This window comes from Dreissena polymorpha, chromosome 11, assembly GCF_020536995.1.
Source record: "Dreissena polymorpha isolate Duluth1 chromosome 11, UMN_Dpol_1.0, whole genome shotgun sequence".
Lineage (NCBI taxonomy): Eukaryota > Metazoa > Mollusca > Bivalvia > Myida > Dreissenidae > Dreissena > Dreissena polymorpha.
The window spans coordinates 20080836-20100681 of NC_068365.1; the positions used below are offsets into that span (position 1 = coordinate 20080836).

At 34.4% G+C, this 19846-nt stretch overlaps 2 protein-coding genes across 2 annotated transcripts in view; one reads left to right on the top strand and one right to left on the bottom strand.

Annotated features, from left to right (window-relative positions):
• Positions 1 to 19846, top strand: part of LOC127850240 (uncharacterized) — a 155941-nt gene that overhangs the window by 112739 nt on the left and 23356 nt on the right. The window lies entirely within an intron of this gene.
• On the bottom strand, positions 6774 to 18336 carry LOC127850239 (mucin-4-like). The gene is made up of 8 exons (XM_052383116.1): positions 18048 to 18336; positions 14747 to 14892; positions 14056 to 14275; positions 13080 to 13514; positions 12145 to 12873; positions 10144 to 10246; positions 9404 to 9611; positions 6774 to 8988 (listed from the first exon to the last, which is right to left on the bottom strand). Exons 1-8 carry the CDS (start codon positions 18103 to 18105, stop codon positions 8593 to 8595), a joined length of 2295 nt encoding a protein of 764 aa, XP_052239076.1. The 5' UTR covers positions 18106 to 18336; the 3' UTR covers positions 6774 to 8592.

Genomic DNA, 19846 nt, shown 5'->3' on the forward strand with positions numbered 1-19846 from the left:
GAAACTGTTCGACATTTTTTATGCGCGTTTGAACGTTTTCAATTATATTATTAGGTACAGACAATCGTTCTGGTCATAGAAGACAGAGTAATAACGACATCAACATTAAAATATGGCAAACCAAACGATCATCTTTGTACCATAGCATCCTTACGTCCCGCAATCAAGTTTGTTAACCGAATGATCGAGTTACTCGAGCATTGGAGGTTGAAGAAGTCGCAGTGGGATCTGTACCGTAGCACGCATTGCTAATGCTTTCGGGTACCTGCTGAATGCTCAAACCCACTGAAATTATAAATAAGGAGCAACTTTCATTGTGCTATTTTTCAGTTCTATCCAGACGCTCAACATCAGAACTATGTCACGGAAAATGACATCATTTCTTAAACGCCGAAGGACAACATAAATTGCATCTGCGTATACACACTAGCGGTTCATTGCAATATGTATATTTCCATTTTAGTTAAACGAGTGCTATGTTCATATGAATCTCGTACTAAATAACGCGTTTGTGGGCGTATGTTTAGTACCTTGCTAAATAGCAAAGATGTCGCGTTCCAGAGGCGACACTATGTCCTTTTATTGTAGATGTAATGCACCGAGATATGTACACATCGGCAGATATCTTTCTCAAGCAAACTAGCTAGTATGTTATGTACACTGTATAACGAGGTATCTAACCTGGGAGTTATATCTATAGCAATGGTCCGTTACTGTCATACAGTGGACCTTTAAATCGCCTCTAAAGCAGAGGATGTTGATTTTAATGGCATTCTCGAAAATGTGATCAAGGTTGCGTGTTGCTGTGAACGTGGCTTTGTGTCTGCGCTGATGTGCATTTTGAAGTTTACGAGGTCCTTCCACGCCTGCGGCTCCATTATGTTTACCCAGACATTTACCTAATTAAATTACTAGAGCCGCGAATATGGGACGAAGTTTGAACTATAGCTTGTAAATTTAAACTTTTAGTGCTTTAAGAAAGATTTTCAATTTTGTATTGGCTTTGTTCTTTGTTGGTAAACGCGGTGGAATCCCCATCTCTCCTGCTAGATGATCCCCAAACATAGCTCACGTGCGCTGGTAGCTGGGATTGCACCCGGGTCGCTTGGGTGAGAAGAGCGTTACCATCCAATGCGCTAACCTTCAGATTTAAACTAATGTTTGATACCGATGTATTACATATTCTTTCATCAATTCCTTGTAACAAAAAAAAAATAAAGCAGTAAGAAGAAGGGGCAAATATATGAGCTTAGTTTTCTTCAATCGACTGTGTCAGAGAAATATTATGAATTGTTAATCAGCTCATCCGTTCACAAACCCATCCATTTAGCCCGTCGTTTGAAAGTTCATTATTGCTTGATTCATGTCATTCGTTTATTAAAGTGGCCTTTTCACATTTGTTAAATTGACAAAATCAAAAAAAATGTTTCAGATTCGCAATTTTCGTTGTAGTAATGATATTTGTGAGGAAAACAGTACTACTGAACAGTCACCATGCTCTTAAATATCCAGCAAATGCATCTTTTGAAGATTTAAAAACCTGAAAAAATTATAAAGCGTTGCAACTCGAAACGATTGAATTATTTAGAGAGTTCTGTTGTTGTTGTTATATTTATGTGATACTACGCGGATTTGCTTATATAAAGTTAAAAATACAGCAACTGATTGTACGAGCACGGATGGCCGAGTGGTCTAAACGATAGACTTTTACTCTAGTGGTAAGGGGGTTCGAGCCCAGCTGATGACTACTTGTTTCTTTCTTTAATTTATTCTTGTTTTTTCGGGAGTTTTATAGATCCAGTGTTTGCATTTATCAATATAAAGCATTGAATGACTAACTTTAATACATTGCCAAAATCTGTGAAAAGGACCATTTTATATATGTGTTTTTTTCTTTATACTATTATTTCTAAAACAACTGAATAAAAACAAACAATCGAAACACTATAGTAAACATTCACGGTCTACAAGCATATCCATGCCAATGTGTTAAAACGAACAATATAAGTAAAGAAGGGACGACTATATGCTGTCCTAAGTCAAATTCTATGGCTTAAATTAATGTGTATGGACCGTTTGGTACGTGAATAACGATAAAACGGATTTAGGTATCACGTTTCTTGCTTTTAGTTTACAATGCAACTGATTCAACAGATTTCGAATATATTCCAAACCCAATTCAATTTGCGACGGTTTGTGAAAAGAAAACCTGAACTTGAAATATTTAATCTTATAGGCGTTGAGCACGGTTATTTTAAATATAAAATTAAGCCAGACCTTCTTATGAAGAGTTTTCCATGTACACTGTCGATCGCCCAGCATTTATTGAAATTTCTAGAATAAAATGTTTTATTTTGATGGTGTCTTACCTACGCATATTTCATGTAATTATAGCATAACTTGTTTTTTTTCTAAACACGCAAAAAAAAATCAAACAACGTATGAGATTTTATTGAATCGTAGAATTTTGGTTGCAGTAACCGACTGTCATCTATTACAAACACTGATGTGACTGTCTCAGCTTTATTTATTGTCTAAATGAGTTCGAATTAACTGAAAATATCTAAAAAAGTGTTTTACAAAGCGAGCATTATGTTATGACATAAATAAACCATGTAACGATATGTTTACGTTATTTAACAAATATTAACTATTGACCAAAGGAAGAGTTTGCTCTGTGCGTTCAATAAAACAACGAGGAGTTTTCGAAAAGATCTTTAATTTTTGACAGACAATGAAGGGAAAATAATACTTTAAAGCCCAAGCTAGTTTTTATCGATTGTAATATATTTTATGAATCTTGCTTACTAGACTATAAAATATTTACCAAACTATTGACATCATCTCATGAAACTGCCTGTTTAAAACAAATTTTAACGGAAAATCGAACACGAAGAAATAAACAAACTACCAGTATAAGGTTACAAAACCTAAACCGAATTTAAACGATTCTCCAATAATGTTCATGTTTCGGGATATCTTTTGTGCTTCGCTGACAAACTACTACGATTTGTAAGATTGAACAAAAGAAAAGAGCTAACACTGCAATTTTTTTTACCCAAACTGTCTTTTTCCACTTATATAAAGCGCCATTCTCAAATCATTAACAATATGTAACAACAATCTATATTCACAGCAAAACGATGCACGTTTATTTGCCATTAACGTTACTGTTATATGAAGTATTTACATATGGGTCGAACTGCTGAATATTTATTTAAGATTTTTTTTATAAATTGATGTTTACACAAAAATATGCGCAAACACTCATTTTTTCAGTTCATTTTATAGAAACAGTATATTCATATTTTTAGAGTGATTTTTATTTGATATAACTGCTCAATTTTTCCAAATGCACTTACCATGAAAACATATAACAACTGATACTAGCATGTTACTATGTTCATAGAAGATAATATTCAAATCTGTAATATAAAAATAAAGTTTGCAATGATAATCTTATAGCACGTTACTCGCAACGTTAGCATATTACGTATCGCTGAATTAATATGATTCATCTTGATTTGAAGAAAATGTGAATTATGAAAAGAAACATGCCTACTTATATCGGAGACAGAAGTATGAATATATGTGGCATTCGTCAAATGACCCTTACATAATCCATAAAAATCTATATTTTAGTTTACAATTTGGCACAGACATCTACAGAATCGGAATTCATTTATTTTAGGCCTACAATTATCTGCGTATTATCAGACCACACCCACTATTTGAAATATTCATTACAACAACAATACAAAATCAATTATCGATCTCAATCTAGTGAAAGATATAACATCAATATGTATGAATATTATTGTAAGGTATGTAATAAAATGGAATACAAAACAGTTCTAGTATTTTTAAAAGAATACATTTTAACATATTAAAATTACTTACCAAAACAATTGTATATCAAAACACTTGTTAAAGTCCATAAACCGTAAGGATGTGCCATCGTCCTAAATGCAGATGAAGCATTAATATCACTGCTTTTCTCAATATATATTATCGTCGTGTTTGATTCTTAAAACATATATGGTTAAGTCAAATAATGTTTCAACTAGGAAGAAGTCTATACGTTCAAGTACTCCCCGTAGAAAATCAATACAGCGCGCAGTCGTTTCGTTCCAATTCGACTTGTATTATTAAATTTGAAAATACGGAAGCAAATAAAGACTGACACACTTGTATAAATCATTTCATATCGTCTAATTAACAACGATATTCGTTCTAATTACATATCGAATGAAATAGCCACGCATCAGAATTCGAAATAATGTATTCATTGATCGATAAGCAATTTAAATCTAACATTATCAGAGAAATTGATTAGCACATGAAATAAAAACTACATTTCGAAATTATGTCACCAGGCCTTTTTTATTTAAGGGTATACATGTTTTTATAATGACAGTTGTGTATCTTTCATATAGGAGCATTAGGCATGTTAGAAACTCGTTTTTTAAATATGCTTATATTAGACAAGAACAGCCTGCCATTGTAAACGCTGGTCTGCGCCGACTTGGTTGAAAACGTGTATAGATTCTTCAGTTAACGGTACTTTTATTTCGCATGTAAACGTTACGTTAAAACTGATGTGTGAGCTTATTGCAAAGAGATTATTTTGCTAAAATATAGTTTCAAAATTGATTACGGTGTTGCTTGTAATAGCAATTGTAACTGTGTCGAAATTTAACAGGTTGTTAGCTTTAACAGTTGTACAAATGTGAAGCAGCCGGGCACTTGTTCAGTCGGAACGAATGTAGGTGACATTTTTTACTAAAACAAAACTTGCAAATATAATTGAGGTTTTACCACCAAATTGCCGAAATACAGTTCGTTTGCTTTAGTTTGCATTATAACATATGGACCTGTATTATTCGAAAGAAGAACAAGACATAACATTGCTTCCGTAGTAATAAAATACAATCCACTTGCTGGGTGCGTTATTTGTAAAAAAAAGGCCTTTGCGGTGTCGAGCATGTGAAAATCATTCGAGCGTTTAAGTGGGTGACGAACAGATTCATGCCTAATTATTATGTATGATTTGTTGATGGTATGTGGATAGTGTAACCGAATAAATGCAAACCCTCAATATTGTAATCGTTGAATAAAATTTTATTCTTAAAGCTGCTAGTTTGAATTATTGATTATTCATCTGTTTATTATAAACACTATGATTAAATATTTACATGGGAATTAGTGTGGTTTTATTTGTGCAAACTTATATATTTTTTATATTATATATTATATTATATATTGCTTTTGATTTCGTCATGGATTGTTAATCTTCATTTCATATTATTAGTTAACTCAATCGGCGATATTTTAACTACCGATCGCTTTATTTTCGAGATTGTAAATGCGGCGCAATTATTCCTTTTTGTTCGCACAAAGTTGATCTGGTATACGCGTTTAAAAAGAAACGCATTAATGCAATCTCCAATATTTAAGCTGTTGCGTTGCAATGCTATATTCAATACAATATTGAAGAAATTTTAAAATATAATGAATCAAATATCGTTAAGTCGCTTTTAAATTGTCGAGTTAAGTAAATATAATTTTAAACAAACAATGCCAATTCGCTCACATGCGCTTAAATGAGATTAGAAGAAAGTAACCTGTTTTGGCAAAAGCTTGTGTTTTCACTACAATATTATGAAAACTACCACCCAAGCAAGAAGGTAGTGTTTAGATTATAGCAATATAAGGGCAATTACCAGCAGTAGTAGTTTTACTATTTCTACATATATATAAGAAATGCTACCACCCGTCACTTAAGAAGTCAAAGTTTTTTCTCCTGTAACAGTATAAGGAAAACTACCACCAGTCATCCAAGAAAGTAGTGTTTTCACTATAACAAGTTAAGGAGAATGGCAACCATGTCGCTTATCGCTCGAACCTTTTTTAAGCATGCTTTTTCATATTGTTTAACAAAAAGTGACTTGTAGTAGGTTTCACTTAATTCACAATCCCCCACCTTTGGTCGCCATAAAATTTCGATGAGCCGACACCGGTTTCGATCTCGGCCGATTTATCAATATACCACATTTTCTGGGCAAGTGGTATGTTAATGAGACAAAAATGTAACCTCTAGAGTGTCTACGATCGTTTCTTCAAATTGATATAGTTTTGATGCCAGATTTTCAATTATTTCCAAGATATTATGTATACACTTATTATGTAAAAAATAACATGAAAAAGTTGCAAAACCTGTGGTCTCCAGAGAATTCACGTGGTTAAAGTTTACGACGCAAAACGGGAGACTAACGCCGGACAAAAGGCGATCTCAAAAGCTGACAATGAGCTCGTGTGAGATACAAAGAGAATAACAGGTTACTGTCTGATCTGTTTGTAATATATCAGGCAATGCTTACAATAATATAACGGCGAGGCCAAAAACAGGTCAAATGACAAAAGTGATATTCTTTCCCGCCAAAACTGAAGCGTTTAGCGATTTTTTTTTCATTATTTGTTTAAAATCGCGGACTTAGAGGGTTACTGTCTGATCTTTATGTAAAATATCAGGCTCGGCACGATTAAAATAACGAAGCCTTGCCAGATACTTAAAAAAAAGATCAGACAGTAACCTGTTATTCTCTATATGGTCGCCATCCAATTATGTTATACTTAATCTTTACATATTTCTGTTTGAATTAATGTCAACGTGTTCACGTGTACAACCGCTTTGAATTTCACGCAATACCTGGAACAGATCAAAAGTTGTGGTAAAGCTGCAGGCTTATAAAAGTAGCATTAGCAATAACAAGTCATTTAAACGACGTTTAATATGTTCTTCATGATACATGAATACACGAATAAAAGTCCTTTAGAATAAATCATTATATGCAATAGGTTCGTAGACAGTGAAAACGTTTTTTATGAAAGTAAATATAATGACATAAATATTTTACGCAATGTTTATTGTTAATGTTGCCGAAGTGAAGATATAATAAGCATCATCAGTAGTAACTAATGCTATTGTGGTGGTGATAATAATAGGAGAAGGAGGAGCAACAGCCCCAGTAATATCGGTCGTCGTCGTTTCCACTGAATGAATAAACTTTCGCTGATTTATATTTTCACTGTGAACTTTCTTTAGATACCGTACTTTAATTTAACAAGTCATTAATATATAAATTATTTATATGTTTGATCAACCGCGTTATAGGATTTTACGCTTTTTAATTTGCGTAATTAAAAATGCACTATTCTAGGTTACGGGTATGAACACGTCACATGACGCACCACGAACATAAACAATACGATAATATATACGATAATGTATATGGTATATGTTTATCACAGACTGGATAAACTAATTGTCACTCATAGAAAACATTTTTTAATCCTATCCTTAGGATTTAACAGGACAGACTTAAGCGTATACATAAAATAACAATAAAGCAATATGCAAGTATAATGATTAATTGGTTACGTTATTGAGAAATCGTCAACAGTTACGTATGAGTATATATTTCTCCTTGATTTCACTTCCGATAAAAAAATCAGAAGTCGGTAATGTCAATAATTTTTCTTACAATTTGATCGTTCAAACATATAATGTGCATCTATTAACAATATGACATGAACAATATATACAGCGTATCTCAAGATGAATAAAACAAATACAATATTATTTTTCTCTATATTGCCTCTAAAAGGCATATATCACATCATCAAGCCTACATTCATGAACTTAGCGTCGCTCTGTGAAAACTGGGCTTAATTTATGTTTAAAAATAATTGTTTTAGATTAGCCTGTGCAGTCTGCATAAGGTAATCAGGGACGACACTTTCGTCTTAAATTTGATTTTCACAAAGAAGAGACTTTCTTTAAACTTCCTTAAAATACCATTAATGCGGGAAAGTGTCGTCCTTATCTATCCTCTGCGGACTGAACAGGCTAATATGGGACGACACTATTCACATATACATTAAATTCCCCTTTTTCCATGGTGAGGCTGAAATAATACACCGCGGTATAAACTATGATACATTCCCACTTTGTTAAACACAGCAACCGCATACAGTATTGAGCGCGCTTATATTTATGTTCATACCTCTTAGAAAATGTGCGTGTTTAACAGCAATTTTCTTTGTGTTTGTAATTAAAATAAAGAAAAGTGATCCTACAACGTGAAATTAAGGAATATAATTGCGAGATTGTATAAATCAATGGGATAGCAGGTAACTGTTGAAAACAGGTATGATACTTTAACAGCTCGTCAGTTATCGTAGTTTAAGGTTCTTAGACCTGGCTTAAAAGACCTAACTGTTTTTAACACAAACATGGCATCCTCTGTTTCTTTCATTTACTAAAGAAGCAACCATGTATTTTCCAATACAAGATTGATTTTTATTGTAGGCTGTAGCGACAACTTAATATGGATGGCAGGGGATTTAAGCATAACTTTTTTGAAATAACTCTTAATTATCACATCTCAAACATTAGTAGATCATACGTATATGTCTTTATCCGCTAAATATTTCCTCGGTTTGTCTAGAAACAAGTATTTGATTTTCTCAGTTGTTTCATAATGATTCCGAATCATTTTTGGACGTCCGAACGCTTTTGAAACGAATCTTTTAGCTTCCGGAGTTAACCGAAGACGGTCCGGACCTTGTCAAGGAAGGAACGCTCGGGTTACTTATATTGTTTACATGAATGGTAACTGCCCCATCTTCTAACATTTTGTTCTTATTCAAAACACTTTCGGGTTTTGATTTTTCGTGATCGAGTGAAGTCGATTCTGGAGAGGAATTGCTGGGGTCATAGACATCTGACAAGTCTTTTACAGACTGGGTAAGGGCAAATGCCGAGTTAGACACTGGGCCGTCATTTCCGCCTGGACCACCGTTTGTCATGGGTGTTTTCCGACTGTCTCGCAGGCGGATATAAGAAACATGTTTCCCGGGCGCGTTTCCGCCGTCATCTTGGAGATCAGTAGACTCCGGTATTATATATGGTACAGATCTCATTGGCTGTGAATAGATATAGAGGATATTTGTTGGATTCGGTGGATTATCGATTTTAATTCACGAGTGATCATAGAAAATAATATTTTCACGAGTGGCGCAGCCACGAGTGAAAATATATATTTTCTATGATCACGAGTGAATTAAAATCGATACTCCATCGAATCCAACAAATTTTCTTTTTATTTTATGCTTTATTTCACAGTTTATATACATTGTTAAAGAGTTTAACTAAAGAATTTCGCTGGGAACATGACGTCATTTCGTAAAAAAAATGACGTCATTTAACATAAACAGTGAAAATTATCGATAATTTTCACTGATAATTTTCATTGTTTGAAACAGTGAAATTATCAGTTTTAATTCACTGATATTTCTCTATAAACCACCGGAAAGCATAAAATAAAGGGTTTTCTTTTACGGATTGCGGTGCAGAATTCCGGTTTGGCCCCACTGCGTATACTGGTTTCCTGACACTGTATAAAGATCCTGGCCGTGAACCATTACTGAATCGATTCAGGGTACCGTTCTCGCGCTTGATGATTTCGTCCATCGAGAGGAAGCGGATTTTTTCTGATTTCGTTCTTTGTTTTGATAGATGAGCCATCATATTATGATTATTACTGGTCCTGAAATATTTTCAAAAATGCCGATCGTAATATATGTTCAAATACTGTGTATCCTGAAATTAATTGCATTGTCGTTATGTTTTCGTATGAAGTTTCGGGTACGCCAGGATTGTTCGAAAGCACACAGTGAAATAACACAGACTCTATCAGGATAAAACTATATTTTTCATAGCCACTACTAATATAAAGAAACGTCATTATGAATATAAAATGATTAAAACGTGTATCAAGGCATTTCAAAGCATAGGGGGTTAATAGACCAGCAACCAAGTGATTTTGTGTGAAATTCTGAAATGGCATAAGACCCCTGTTCGCATTCGCGGCTCAACTGGTGTACCTCTTACAACAAATTAAACCTATGAATTACATTTTGAACACGGAATGCATTTCGTCGCTTATCCCTTAAATAAGGTTAAACCCTGAATTGACCTCATACACAAAGTGTTAAGCACTTACCTACCAGATTAGAACATAAACATAGTTTAAATAGTATTTTGTAACTCTCCTTATAAAATTGTAACTATTAGCTTACCTCTTATAGTAACACCACATGAAGAAGATGACGAAAAGGGTGATAGCGACGCCGATAGGAATGAAGATGGCCAGATAATACAGTTGATTCATCTTGCCGCCCACTGAAAAGACAACAGAACAACGCGAGTTTCGTTTTTAATGGGCTGGGCTTAATACATGCGTTAAGTGTCCCGGATAAGTCTGTGCAGTCCGCAAAGGCGTATATAGGACGACACTTTCCGCCTAAACTTAGTGGTCGTTTAAGAGGGACTTTCCTTTCACGAAAAATTCAATACAAGCGTCGAGCGGACTGCACATGCTAAACTGGCATGACTCTTTCAGAGTGCAGGATCATGTGACTTTGTGGGGTTCCACACTTTAACTTTATTGGATGTATGTATACACGACGGTAATTGGTGCTTTATTTCAAATAACTTTTTTAAAGGGATCTTTCACGTTTTGGTAAGTTAACAAAATTGAAAAAAAGTTGTTTTAGATTCGCAAATGTTCGTTTTAGTTATGATATTTGTGAGGAAACAGTAATACTGAACATTTACCATGGTCTTATATAGCCATTAAATGCATCTTTTGACGACTTAAAACCTGAAAATTATAAAGCGTTGCAACGCGAAACGATTGAATAATTTGGACAGTTCTGTTGTTGTCGTTTAATTTTGTGAAACTACAAAGATTGCTTATATAAACTATAAAATACGTCTTTTATGCGTACTTGGCAGGATGGCCGAGCGGTCTGATTGGTTTTTACTTCAGGACTCCGGGGGTCACTGGTTCGAGCCCTGCTGCGGGCTACTTTTTTTTTCATTTTTTAATTTTTATTCTTGATGTTTTACTGGAGCTTTTTAGGTCCAATGTTTACATTTATCAATATAAAGCATTCAATGACAATCTTCAAAACATGCCAAAATCTGTGAAAAGGCCCCTTTAAATAATTTTCCTTAAGAATTTCAACTAGTGCATAAAAGACAGATTTTTATGCTGCGTATGGCATTGTGAAATTAATCGAAATTACTTTATTTAATAAGCCTGAGTACACGGTAGTTTTAACGCAACGTGAAATTCTGTCAACGATTACAGACGTATTCGAGAAATTATTATTATACCTAAAGATATCGGCACAAACTGCAAGAAAAACTGTCTTTTATGCACTAAAGATTTTAGCAAATGTATTTCAATAACTTGAGACACTTGCAAAAAAAGTTCCAAAAGGTGTGTTTACATTCTGTCCGGCCCTTGTGTAATTCACGGGAAACCCTTTTGATTGTGCACCCTGTCTTTATGCACATGCATTTAGCCCAGCTTTTTAAGAACGAGGTAAGTGTAATGATCAAAGTTATGGGCTCTTTAGTATATATACGAATAGTAATCAACGTTCTGTGATTTTTATTAAATGTACGTTTACAACACACAAGTCTCCCAAACACGTTGAGAATAATTCACAAAGAAACTCATTATCAATTATACGTTGCGTTTGATTTAGAATAACACAAGCTATTCATTTAGTGTATGTTAAATAAATAAATTCTTTCAAAGTGTTCTAACGTATGAGCATCAATTTTGTAAAACCTCATTCAGGATCACAATACTAGTTTCATCGGTGGGTTTTACTTTTCTGTTTTAAGTATTTACTGTCATATCTGCAATTCTAGGACAATAGGAGACTTTTTATGGATAAAAAATGAAATCACGTGCATTACTTCTGGGTGGAGTCTAATGTTTTGAGAATAAGACAAAAATCCAGGAAATTACAGAAAGTATTAATGATCAAACATGCCCCATCTTCATCGTTACATTACTTTTCCTGTATAATAATCATTCAAATATAACCATAGCTGTTATTATTTAATTTACAATTCAATTTATGCGAAACGTAAACATCAATAGTTTTTAGTTTTGTTTGTTTATATATTACTTAGTATATAAAACTGTTTAAAAATGTGATTTTATTCGCATGCCTCTGAACTCGACATGATTTGTATATTCTCCTTCCTATTTATTTTACCTTTCTTCTCAGCTATGGGGATTGCAGAAGTCTTAGTTGTCTGAATTTCGGTTGGTATTTGTGGTGCAGTTGGTGTTGGTAGTGGCTTATTTTCTGTTGGTTGTGGCGTTGTTGTTGGTTTTGATATAGGTGTTGGTGGTTGTGATGTAGTTGTTGGTTGTGGTGTAGTAGTTGTTGGTTGTGGTGTTGTTGTTGGTTGTGGTGTAGTTGTTGTTATTGGCTGTGGTGTAGTTGTTGGTTTTGGTGTAGTTGTTGGTTGTGGTGCAATTGTTGGGTGTGGTGTAGTTGTTGTTGGTTGTGGCGTAGTTGTTGGTTGTGATGTAGTTGTTGGTTGTTGTGGTGTAGTTGTTGTTGGTTGTGGTGTAGTTGTTGGTTGTGGTGTAGTTGTTGGTTGTTGTGTAGTTGTTGTTGGTTGTGGTGTAGTTGTTGGTTGTGGTGTAGTTGTTGGTTGTGATGTAGTTGTTGTTGGTTGTGGTGTTGTTGTTGTTTGTGGTGTAGTTATTGGTTGTGGTGTAGTTGTTGTTGGTTGTGGTGTTGTTGTTGGTTGTGGTGTTGTTGTTGGTTGTGGTGTAGTTGTTGCTGGTTGTGGAGTAGTTGTTGTTGGTTGTGGTGTTGTTGGTTGTGGGGTAGTTGTTGTTGATGAAGTAGTAGTGGTTGCTGATGTAGTTGTAGTAAATACTGCGGGTATAACTTCTTCGCAGGTGATATTCAGCAGCATGTCAGGATAGGCTGGAACACAAATATTATACTTGAATGATTAAAGCAGATAACTGAGATGATGTCTTACATGGGTGACTCACGTAGTAATATATCTTATAGATCCGAATGGCGTGTACTTGCCAATAAATACAATATTACTCCTACAAGCTACATGCATATAGAACAAATAATAGCGTACGTACCGGCAATACTAGTATATAATATTCAATGGTTACCTCTTGCATTGAACCAGATCATGGCTGGTGAGTCACGTGCACCGTTCTTGTGAATATCTTTCAGGAGCACTTCCGTTGTCCGTCCAGGTAACAAGGTGATGTAATGTGGGCTATTATATATAAAGTTATCTTTCCAATGTTCGGTTGATTCCTTACAACGCTGAAAGAATCCCTCGGTCGTAAATATGGCGCTGGAACACATTGCCGAGGAGGCGTTGACGTCACGGTAGTGGCTCTCCTGACGTACGTCTATCCAGTCCAGAATGAGCGTGGTCAAAGTCTGTGTATGCAGATTAGTGAGCGAACATTTGCATTCTTTGCTTGCTAGTGTTGGATCATAGGTCTCTGTTGATCCGTCGAACCAGATATCGGTGGAGTTGGTGACTTTGTTAGTTTTCTTGAAGGGTCCTCCACACATTGGCATCTTGTCAACAACTGCAGATATAGATGATTTGTAATTATTGTATCGCGTTGGTAGCCCTTCATTCAGAAGAAATTAAATCTTTGGTTTAGTATTTTTGCTAACTTAAAAAGGATTTATCAAATATGGCCCAATTAAAACATGCATATGTTTGATTTTTGTATCGCTTATATGAATATAGAATAATGTACATGTATGTAAAGCAAAGGACAGAACACTGCAAATGGGATGCGAAGGTGGGCACTGTACAACACTAGGCATTAATATAAATATTGTAAGCAACTGTTTGTAGTAAAGACAAGTCAAAACTATGTACGCAAATGAATCGTTACATGAGCATTATTAGCCTACATCCCGGAATATCATAAAGCATCGGTGTTTCCTTTAAAATGTAGCCAATGTAAGCGGTTTACGTGTGCTTGTTGTATAATACGTACCGATCCTTACATATGTTATGAGGCCGGACTGAGTTTGCAGAATGTACAATTTAACAGTCCAGCACTCTGCAAACCGTGCAAGCTTGCCGTGGGAACAGTTGCGTTTTCGGCCACTTACCGTTATCACACACATATTCTAGCTGCACATACGATGACGTGGCCCCTGTGGTGGTGTTGATGACCTGCCAAGGCGCCTGTATGTCTGAGCAGGTGGTGCGTCCGGAGCAGTTTCGATAAGCCTGGTACGTGTGCTCCAGGGTGAATGTTGCCGTTGGATCAGCGTCCTTGTAGCTGCAGCAGTCAGGTGTTTTGCCACAGTGGTCGTCCTGTGGGCACATCTACAAGTGAAACGATTTATTTTTGTTACATATATTTTTACATGGATTCTATGGTATTAATGATACAATATTTTATTCATTGTTTATATGTGTATACTTATTATTTCTAAATTTTACATTTTGTAATAGTAATTGTATCTTTATATTGATTATATTTGTATGCTTTGTGATATTTTAATATTTAGTGTTTGTGTATTTTTATTATATTAGTGTATCGTTTTTTTCGTATATTAATTGGGGCATCTTCTGAAACAGCTGGACCAATTAATATGTCAATACCTCATATAAATGTCTCACAAACATTACTGGAAGAAATTGTCCGTGCGTATTCTTAATAAATACATTGTCTATGCCGTTTGAACGTTTTCAATTGAAACTTATTAGGTACAGGCCATCCATTCTGGTCATAGCAGACAAGAGTAATTACGACATCAACATAAAAATATGGCAAACCATACGATCATTTTTTACCATAGTATCCTTACTTCCCGCAATCAGGTTTATAAAACGAATGATCGAGTTACTCGAGCATTGAAGACTGAAGAAGTCGCAGGCGGGATTTGTACCGTAACACGCATTGCGTATGATTGCGGGTACCTGCTGGATGCTCAAACCCACTGAAATAACAAGTATGAAACAAACGTTATTATTTTCTCATCCAGTTCGAACCTGATGCTCAACGTCAGAACCATGGCACGGAAAATGACCTCATTCCTGAGTAACCGAAAAACAATCAAGAATTTCATCTGAAAACAAACACACTAGCGGTTCACTGCGATGTGTGTTTAACATGTTATTTTATCGAGTGCGTATGTTCAAATGATTTTCGTACCAAGACGATGCGTTTGGGGGCGCATGTTTGGTACATGACTACATAGCAAAGATGTCGCGTTCCAGAGGCGACACTGTGTGTTTTTGTTGTAGATATAATGCGCCGAGATATTTTCACATCGGCATATAACTTCTAAAGCAAACTAGCTGGCAGGTTATGTATAGCGAGGTATTACTCCTATAAATATGAGGTCGATTTGGGTAGCTTACGTCTAATTATTTGGACTAAGCGAGGTATCTAACCTGGGAGTTATATCTATAGCAATGGTTCGCGGCAGTCATATAGTAGACCTTTAAATCGTCTATAAAGCAGAGGCTGTTGATAATAATGGTATTCTCGCCATTATTATCCTTATGATCAAGGATGCTTGCATGATGCTGTGGTCGTGTGAGTGTCTGCACTTATATGTGTGTATTTCTAAACTTATGCGGTCACTCCACGCCTGCATAATATGTGTACACAGACCTTCTACCTAATAAAATTACTAGAGCCGCGAATATAGTGTGAACTATAGCTGAAATTTCAAACTGTTAGAGCTTAAAGAAAGATTTTTCAATTTTGTAGTGGCTTTGTTTTATGGGGGAAACGCGATGGAAATCCCACCTCTCTAGCAGGATGGCAACAAACAAAGCTCACATGCGCCGGGAGCTGGGATTGCACCCGGGTCGCTTAGGTGAGAAGAGCGTGTACAAACCACTGCGCTAACCTACACATTTATATTACTGTTTGATACCGATGTATTATATATTATATCATTAATAACTTGTAACATAAAACATAAATCAGTTTAGACGAAGGGGCGAATAAATGAACTGAGTATTCGGCAATCGACTGTGTTCAGAGAAATATTATAAATTGTTTGTTAATAAGCTCATAAGTTCTAAATCACATCCATTTAGTCCTTCGTTTGAAACTTTGTTATTGCTTGGTTCATGCATTCTTTTATTAATATACGTGGTTGTTTCTTCATACAATCAAGTTTAAAACAAACTGAATAAAAACAAACAATCGAAACAATATATTAACATGCACGGTCTACAAGCATATGCATGTTAAGTTGTAAAATCGAAAAGTTTTAGTAAAGAAGACAATATGCTGTCTAAAGTTAAACTCTATGGTTTCAATAAATTTGTATGCACCGTTTGGTACGTTAATAACGATAAAACGGATCTAGGTATCACATTTCTCGCTTTAAGCTTACAATGTACCGATTTGACAGATTTCAAATGTATTCCAAACCCAATTCAATGTGCGACGGTGTGTGAAAAGACAACCTGAACTTGAAATATTTAACGTTAAAGGCGTTTGAGCACGGTTAGACTTTAATATAAAAATAAAGCCCAGACCTTTTTATGAAGAATTGTTCGTGTAGACTATCGATTGCACAGCATTGAAATTTTGTAGAAATAAAAAAAAATCTTTTGAAGGTGTCTTACCCACGCATATTTCTTGTTATTATTGCATTACTTGTATTATCTTTTTTTCTTTTTTGTAAACAAGCAAGAAAAATCAAACAACGAATGAGATGTTGATTGAATCGAAGTATTTTGGTTGCAATAACCGACTGACCGTATAACCGTATTAGGACACTGATATGACTGTCAGTTTTATTTATTGTTTAAACCAGTTAGAAATAACTCAAAACATCTAGAAAAAAAGTTTTACAAAGCGATCACTATGTTACGACATAAATAAACCATGCACACGATATGTTTACGTTATTTAAAAAATATTAACTAGTGAACAATGGAAGATTTTGCTCTATGCGTTTAATCAAACAATCGAAGAGTTTTCGAAAATATCTTTATTTTTTGACAGACAATGAAGTGGAAATAATATTTTTGAGCCCCAGTTAGTTTTTATTCATTGTAATATATCTTTAGAATCTCTACTAACATGACTATGAAGTATTTACCAAACTATTTATATCAAATCATGTTACTGCCTGTTAAACCATTTTAAGTTAAACCATTTTAACGGAAAATCGAACACGAAGAAATTAACAAACTACCAGTATAAGGTTACAAAACCTAAACCGAATTTAAACGTTTCTCCAATAATGTTCATGTTTTGGGATATGTTATGCGCTTCGCTGGCACAATAACGATTTGTAACATTGAACAAAGCAAAAACGCTAACTCTGTAAACAAAATTATTTTAACCCAAACTTTTTTTCACCTATATAGCGCCTTTCTTAAATAATAAAAATATGTAACAACACCCGTTATTCTCAGCAAAACGATACACGTTTATATGCCTTTAACGTTACTGTTATATGAATTATTTACATTTGGGTCGAACAGCTAACTATTTATTTAAGATTGGCACTTAAAATAAATTGATTTAAAAACAAAAAATATACACAAACACTCCTTTTTCCGTTCATTTAATACAAACAGTATATTCATATTTTGAAAGTGATTTTTATTTGATATACCTGTTCAATTTTTCCAAATGCACTAACCATGAAACAAATATTACAACCGGTTTTATCATGTTACTATGTTCATAGAAGATTATATTAACATCTATAATACAAAATTAAGTTTGCAATGACAATCTTAGAACGCGTTTACTCGAAAAGTCTGCATATTACGTATCGCTGTATTAATATGGTCCATCTTGATTTGAAGAAAATATGAATTGTGAAAATGAACATACCTACTTATATCGTAGACAAAGGTATAAATATTTGTGGCATTCTGCAATTATCTGCGTATTAGGAAGTAATCAATATTAAATGTTTCCTATATACAGACCACACCCAATATTTGAAATATTCATAATAACAACAATACAAAATCAATTATCGATATCAATCTATTGAAAGATATAATATCAATATATATGAATATTATTTTACAGTATGTAATTTAATGGAATACAACACGGTGCTGGTATTTATAAAGGCAAACATTTTAACATTTTAAAGTTACTTACCAAGACAATTGTATATCAACACACTTGTCAAAGTCCATAAACCGTAACGATGTTCCATCGTCCTCAATGCAGATAAAGCATTAATATCACTGCTTATCTCAATATATATTACCGTCGTGTTTGATTCTTAACAAAAAATATAGTTTAAATCAAATAATGTTTGAACCAGGAAGAAGTCTATACGTTCAAGTACTCCCCGTAGAAAATCAACAGAGCGCGGTGTCGTTCGTTCCAATGCGACTTGCATTATTTTATTTGCAAATACGGAAGCAAAGAAAGACTGACATGTTTATTTATCCTTTCATATCGGCCACTAAAAACGAATTTCGTTCTGATTACATGGCCAATTTAATAGCCAAGCTTCATTATTCAAACAAATGTATTCATTGATCGATGAGCAGTGACGAGGAAGAATTATTTAAATTTAACATGATCAGAGAAACTGCTGTGCAAATGAAATAAAAACTACATTTCACAATTTGCCACCAGCTCTGTATGCGTTATTTAAGGGTATATTTGCAATAGCAGTGGGTTATCTTTCATATACGAGGATTTGCAAGCATGTTAGAAATTCGTTTTAAATATTTTGTATTATGCGAGACAGCTTTCCATTTTATACGCTGATCTGCGCTGATTTGGTTTAAAATATGTATAGGTCCTTAAGCTTTTGTATCAAGTCTTTTTATTTTATGTAAACGTTACTGAAAACTGATGTGTGAGCTTATTGCAAAGAGATAATTTCGCTAGAATAATTTTAAAATTGATTGCGGTGTTGCTTGTAATAGCAACTTTAGTTGTGTCAAAATTTAACAGGTTGTTAGCTTTAATGGTTGTATAAATGTTGAGCAACCGGGTACGTGTTCAATCGCAACTAATGTAACTGACAATCTTTTATTAAAACAAAACTTGCAAATGTAATTTAGGTTGAACCAAATTGCCTAAACTTAGTGTGTTTGCTTTAATTTGCATTATAGCATATGGATCCGTGTTATTAGAAAGAAGAACCAGATCTAACAAGCCTTCCGTAGTAATGAAATACCAGTCAATGTCTCTTGTTGGGTGCGTTATTTGTAAAAAGGCGTATGCGTTGTCGAGCATTTGAAAATCGTTCAAGCGTTTAAGTGGATGACTAACAGATTCATGCCTAAGTATTATGTACGCGTTTTGTTGGTATGCGGATAGTGCAAACGAATAAATGCCAAACTTCTACTTTGTAATCGTTGAATACAATTTTATTCTTAAAGCTGCTATATTGAATTTTTAATAATTTATCTTTTATTATAAACACTATAATTTAATTTTTACATGGTGATAAGTGTGGTTTAATTTGAGCATTTGAGCACACTTCTATATGCTTTTGATTTCTTCATGGACAGTTAAACTTCATTTCATATTATTATTATTAGGAGAAAAAGATGTTGTATATTCGGAAATAAACTGACAGACACGCAAAGAAAGGCAGACACATTCTTTTTCAAGTATTTTCATTTATTGATCAAGCTCAATCGGCGATATGTTAACAACCGATCGCGTTGTTTTTGAGATTGTGTATGCGTCGCAAATATTCCTCTTTAATTGCACAAATTTGGTCGTATACGCGTTCAAAAGCAACGCATTAATGCATGCCTTTAACTTTTGAAATTGTCGAGTTGAGTAAATATGATTTTAAACATCCAATGCCTACAAGCTCACAATCGCTTAAATGAGAATAGAAGAAACTAACCTGTTTGGAAAAAGGTAGTGTTCTCACTACAATATTATGAAAACTACCACCCGTCAAACAGGAAGGTAGTGTTTTC